The sequence below is a fragment of the Cynoglossus semilaevis genome, chromosome 18 (genome assembly GCF_000523025.1).
Source record: "Cynoglossus semilaevis isolate Cse_v1.0 chromosome 18, Cse_v1.0, whole genome shotgun sequence".
NCBI lineage: Eukaryota > Metazoa > Chordata > Actinopteri > Pleuronectiformes > Cynoglossidae > Cynoglossus > Cynoglossus semilaevis.
Genome location: NC_024324.1, coordinates 2,287,514 through 2,293,964, shown reverse-complemented (window position 1 = coordinate 2,293,964; position 6,451 = coordinate 2,287,514). Strand labels below are relative to the sequence as shown.

The following is a 6,451-nucleotide window of genomic DNA, read 5'->3' as shown; positions in this document are numbered from 1 at the left end:
AGAGAAAAAATCCTTTTGTGTGATTATATGAGGAAACACAGGCTGAGTGAGTGTAATTCTTTCACATCTCGTCTTCGCCTCACCGCCGCCTCCGTCAGCGCAGGCCCAAATAAAGTGCAACCCGTGAAACGCCCTCAGAGGGCAGATTTTTCCAGCTAAGAAATTGTTATGAAGCCAGGCTCGGCTTTGAGGAGTAAATCAGAGGAGGGAGCAGGAGGCGGCCAGGTATGACTGATGGGGGTTTTCAACCCTCAGCGTCCGGCTGTTGGACTCCTCTGGCTGTAAATTACCAACACAACTGTTAAATGTTTCCCTTTGTGCCTTAAAGTCGGCTCTGACATGAATCATAGGAGGCTGAAAAAATGTGACGTCCCTTCAGCCTGATTTTTAAAAAAAAAAAAGAAAGAAAAATTTGCGACGTCCCTTCAGCCTGATTTTAAAAAAAAAAGAAAAATTACGTTTTATACATTTTACAAAGACAAAAAAAAAACTTTTAGCACCGTGGCTAGGAGTTGGATTTCTTCTTTTATTCCATTCCATTTTTAATTATACAATTTGTTGCAAGAACCTCAAATGTGACAGAATTAAAGACGGGGTAGGAAAGTTTTCTGACCGACACCCTCCAGTGTAGAAACGCTATTACTACAGTATTTTATGACATATTTCAATATTTTTTCTAAGTTAATATTTTCTAATTGTTAAGAATCGCCCCAACTATGGCTAAAATTGTTATGTTAACTGTGTATTTTATTCAGAAATTCAGAAAACATACAGTATTAAAAACTTTTTTTTTTTTTTTTCAGTACACCTTTTGGTTTGGATCCTGGAATTTGCGGCAAAATGAACGTACAACGTTTTGGTCCAAGTATTCTCAGATGACCACAGACTGGGCCGCTTTGAGGTTCTACGTGGGCTGCATGTGGGCCGTGGGCCGCTTGATCTGGTCTACTTAATGATCTACAGGTAATTTTTTTTCTCATGTATTGAGTCACTTCATACCATACACATAATAACCTCTGGAGGGCCACATTCAATTATGTAATGGGCCACATTTGGCCCCGCGGACCTCGAGTTTGACACATTGACTAAAATCGGCCCAGTTTGGACCGCACTCCGCCCAGTAATGAAATTCAAGTGGTGCTTTAGTCGGCGTCGGTGTGGGCCACGTTAGGATCTGGAAGAGATCATGGTCAAGTAGTCGCTGGTTTGATTTTGTGCGCTGGTTACAAAGAATCAATATCGAATCAAGAGGTGGGGGGGGGGGGGGGTTGCGGGGTGGTGTTGAGTTTCCAGATAAGCAGCGGTGGCCACTCTGGCTATTCATCATAAGTGTGTGGAAACCCGATAGGTCAGGAGAAATTATATTCCAGCCGGAGCGGACTCCCCTTATCTCCCCCTGGCAGAGGAGTCGGAGACACGCGGATCAATAGCCGGCTGTTGTGTAGTACCTGCAATTATCAACAGCTGATTCTCTGCAGCTGCATCTTCTAATAACACATAATCACACCTCCTGGAACCCAGCCTGGAACTGGGCCTGGAACTGGGCCTGGAACAGGATTACAGCTTAAGGCAGAGTACAGTTGTCGCTTGTTTTTGTTTGTTTACTGAGGGAAAAAAAACAGAGAAAATCATTCAGGTATTGTACTGAGAGGTTTGAAGTATAAAGTACTGCTGTCAGTCAAGTACAATATTTAATCTAATTAATCATTGACGCGGTAAAACAATTAAAATAATTAAATAATTGCAATTTATCATGATTAATTGAATATAAAAATTCCTATATCTTTAAACAATTTTTGAAACTTTTTGTTTGTATTTCTTTTTTTTTCAGCAAGAAATCCTCGTGGAAAAAGTCAGGGAAAATGTCGCTGCTCAAAGTCCGAAGGCGGGAAAAGCTGCTGAATGTCCATGAACTCCAGGACATGAGGACAAACTGGAGGTATTTGGTAAATTCATTTTTCTGTTCGTAATGTAAACGTACACCTGCTGTACAGACGGAGTACTGATCTGAAAAAGGTCACCGGGTCCCACTCTGACCTTTGACATTTGGATTTGATGACATCATTTTCTTCATTCAAAATTTAAATATTTTCGTGATTGAGAACAACAGTAACGAAACAAACAAATGATCTGACTTTGGTTTAAAAAAAAAAAATTGTAGCCTTAACTCCACGTCTGCCCTAAAAACTACAACCATGGAGGTGGAACCTTCCACAGAACCATCAGGTCCGTGACTGTCACTCTCTCCCTGGAGTTTTTCTTCTCCCACTCTTCTCTCCAAATGTTCCTCACGGCGCCCAGATAGTGGGAGGTGGTTAAGGGACTGAGCGGAGGCTCCAGCGCCTCCTGTGGGATCCTGGCAGCAGCCTATCGCAGCCGGGCTGAAGGGCACGGGATGATGGAGTGGAGGCGGAGGCAGAGAGAGGCAGAGAGGCAGAGAGAGGAGAGCCGGTGCAGAACCCAACAAACCCACAAGTGACAGTGCCAAGACCGGACCTGCGGTGACGACACGCGTGCGCCCTGTCGCTTTTGGGACGCGCAGAGTTCGGCTTTACGCACGAATTTAGTGGAATCTGGACTTTACGCACTTTTCTGACGAAGAGTCAAAGGATGTTACGAAGATCAGTGGCCGCTGCTGTTTTTTTTTTTGTTGGTTTCTGTGTCTAAAGTCCGGGAGTGAGGCGTGAACGAGGACACGGTTTTCATCCACGACGAGCGAGACAACTGTGGGGGAAACGAGTCACTTCTAGACGCGGGGAAACCTCGGGAGACCGAGATCCAGGAGGAGCTCACCGGAGTTCAGGGCACAGAGTGAAGCATGTCGGGACCGTGCGTAACAGCTGTGCGTAAAAGCTGCCGCTGAACCAAACAGGACTGGACAGGAAGTGGACTAACATTAAAAAAAAAATCAAAATCAAAATCTCTAAATTTCCATATCCAGTGTGAGTTGGCTGGAGTGCAGCCAATCAGCCGGCGGAGGGGCAGCGGGAGTCGTAAAAACATTATCCTCCCTCCATCATAATTAGCCTGACATGCGCAATCTGCACTCGGACATCAGCGCCGTCAGCAGCTGCAGCAGAAGCTCCGCGATTTCACCGAGTCTCCTGCCGGTGTAAGGATCCCGGATCCCGGTCCCTGGCTGTAGATGCTGCCGGCGGCGGTGGAGGAGGAGGAGAAGCGGCAGCAGCAGGAGGTGGAGGAGGAGGAGCAGTGAGTCACAGAGAGAGGGAGAGAGATAAAGGAGTAGAGGAGAAGATCCAACATGTCCCGGCGCAAACAAGCCAAACCTCAGCAGCTCCGGTCGGAGAGTGGAGTGGAGCGGAGACACGGTGGGTTTTTAACACGACCACTTCTTTAACTCACTGCTATTTATGGATCAAAACTGGCAAGAAAAGAAAAGTCAACTACTCAAGTTTTAAATTCTCTAAAATAAACTTAAAAAAAAAACTAAACTTGGAAGAAACTGTGGCTTCAGGAAAGAAAACAAACAAAAGTTAATGAAAACAAAATAAAATAAAATGACTTAAACTGGACGTATTTACCAGGAAACAACCACAGCTGCTTTATTCTAAGTTTATTTTAGTTCTTAACAGGATAAACTAGTAGATTAAAATGTTTAAAATTAAAGTTAAAAAAAAACTTGTTTTAAATAGAACTTTGCGATCAAAGGTTTTATGGTAAATATGATTAAAACATCAACTTAATGAATGTAAATAAATGAAGATTTGCTGCAGTTTTTTTCACTTCGTCTCTTTGTCGACGAGAGTGAAACAAACCTGTGAGAACACAAACACCACTTACGGAGCAGAACAATCAGATTTATGTCAGTCCAGTTGGAGGCTGATAACTTTTTACAGTTTACAGATTTCACTCAATGCATCAAACAGTTTAAAAGAGATTCATTTTTAGAAAAAAGTAGATTTTGGGTATAAAAAAATCCTAAAAATGTTTTTGGAAACAAGCTGCTTATGTAGAATAACTCCATGTAGTTGAAGGTTTAAAAAAATCTGAAAAATATTTTCGTAAACAAGTAACTTATGTAGAATAACTCCATGTAGTTGATGGTGTAACTGTAACGAACACCAATTCTTTGTGTTCGTTTGTAAACCCGGCGTCAGAGTCACTGCTGCAGAGACGACGACGACGTTGTTTCACTGCTTCACCTCCGCAGCTGTAGAACAAACTGTGAAAAACAGTCAGAACAACAAACCAAACGACCTCAGTTAAAGGTTTAAACGACAAACTGTGGAGAGAGTGAAGGGGAAAAAAAGATTATTTTATGGTTAAGAAAACCAAACAAACTCCTTATCCTTGTATTGTGTGACTGTTTACAGCTTCATCTTTGTTCTTAATGGATCAAACTGGTCAAAAAAGTCAGGACAAACCAAGAAAACCGCTTCATTTCTGGCCTTTTGTTGAATGAAAAACATGGAGTCGTGGAGACAAATGGCAGCGTTTTCTACGTTTTTTTTTTCCTCCTGCGTTGTTGTCTTTTTAAGCTCAGGCTGGATTTTTTCTTGTTTTTATCACTTTTACAATTCTTCCTGTTTTGGTTTTTAAAAAAATCCAAGTCCAAGTTCTTTCAAACAGCCTGATTTACTGTCAAAGACTCATCCTGCATTTGCATGACTATTTTTTTTTTTTTTTTTTTTTGTCGCAAAAGTCAAATCAGCGATAAATATTTGTTTTTAAATTTTTTTTTTTTAAATTCCAATTTAGCGTAATTTTACCAAATTTGGCAGCTTTGAAACTGCCCGCGTATTTTTATCCTCTCAGAAATATTTATAAAAATACAAAATTAAAAAAAAAAGCACTCTTCGCTGTTCATTCAAAGTAAAAAATAATGGGATTTTTCTTCTGTTGTTACTTCATTGATGACTTCGTCAAAACCAAAACCCACTCTCAGTGTCTGTGAGAGAGAATCTAAACGCTGCCTGTCACCTGCTGACGGTCTCTTTTTACCAGAAGTGTGTGGAATCATTCTTCATAATTACAGACAGACTCCATATTATTTGTAATGAGATCTGATTTATTGAATCACACTGCCAGGCTGTGTTACAATACACCACACACACACACACACACACACACATACTGTCCAATATTTTAATATTTAATTATACACCATTTGAAGCTTTGATTAAAGCTGAGCACTTCCTCCAATGAAGACTCTTATAAATTAATGAATAATGGAGAAGGAATTAATGCGAGGACTGATGGATCAGATATGAATCACTGTGTGAAAACTTGGTCTAAAACTGTTTGATTATGATGACGTAAATACACACAGGTTTTTAGGTTCTGTTTGTCAGTTGTCGCCGCATTTGAATATGTAAAAAAAAAAAATCTAAACCACGACTCTTGACAGTCACACTGTGGACAAAGCTGTGTGGGAAAAAAATAATTTTTTTTTTTTTTTTTTTTTTTTTTTTTTTATTTTTAATTTTAAGCTTTTTTTTCATTGTTCAGTGGTTGACGATTAAAAGTCGGTCAGTGTTGAGTTGTCGCGGAAGTTAAGTATAAAATAAAATAACGATTTGAATATTTTTTAGAGCTATTTCAGATTTAAATAACGTATAACGTTCTGTCTATTAATTTTTAAAAAGTAACAATGGCTTTTGGCAGTGACTTTTTTTTTTTTGAATTTTTTTGAATTTTGAAATTGAACTCATAATACTTAATATATAATATGAATGTAACAAATATAAACAATTAAAATATTCACAACGTAATTTCAAATACTACCTGAATTTTTAAATTAAATTTAGATTAGAGTGAAAAAAATATCTCTCTAATGAATCAGAAATGTATATAAAAAAATAATTAAAAATACCAGTAAGAGGAGGCTGACAGCCCAGGACTACTGACCTAGGAGTTCTGTTCTGTATGTGTGACAGACACCGATCAACAGGAAACAACAGTCCGGTCTGAGGCACTGAGTGGGTGAGAAAGTGGGTGAGAAAGTGGGTGGGTGGTCTGTGGAGCGGCAGTGAAAACAGTCTCGGTCAGAACATGTAAGAGTCACATCCAGAGAAAACAACGATGTCGGAACAACAAGGTCTGACTGAACTGTGTGTGTGTGTGTGTGTGTGTGTGTGTGTGTTCTCCAAAAGTAATAAGAATATTTATTTAAAAATGTCGCCCTCAACTCCCTCCACTGAACAAAAGATTTATGTCTGTTTCTTGTTGTGTGGTTTGGACGAAAGAGAAGAAAACACACACACACACACACAAACACACATGAAGCTGCCGCTGAAAAGCAACCAGACTCTGTATCTGTGTGTGTGTGTGTGTGTGTGTGTGTGTGTGGATCACATGGACTAATTGTATTATGATCCTGACATGCAGCACTTGGCCCTCGCCGGGTGAAGCTGACAAAGGTTAAGTCAGCAGACTCAATCAGGGCCTCAGCTCAGGGTGAAGACCCCCTCTGTCCTCCCCCCTCTGTCCT

General features: G+C 40.4%; 1 protein-coding gene across 1 annotated transcript in view; it reads left to right on the top strand.

Moving 5' to 3' along the window:
• Positions 1 to 1,840: 1,840 nt before the first annotated feature.
• sall3b (spalt-like transcription factor 3b) overlaps positions 1,841 to 6,451 on the top strand; it is an 11,261-nt gene continuing 6,650 nt past the window's right edge. Inside the window, exons 1-2 of the mRNA XM_017040930.2 lie at positions 1,841 to 1,939; positions 2,302 to 3,329. Of these exons, the coding sequence (XP_016896419.1) occupies positions 3,263 to 3,329 (67 nt within the window). The 5' untranslated portion in view covers positions 1,841 to 1,939; positions 2,302 to 3,262. The remainder of the gene's footprint in view (positions 1,940 to 2,301; positions 3,330 to 6,451) is intronic.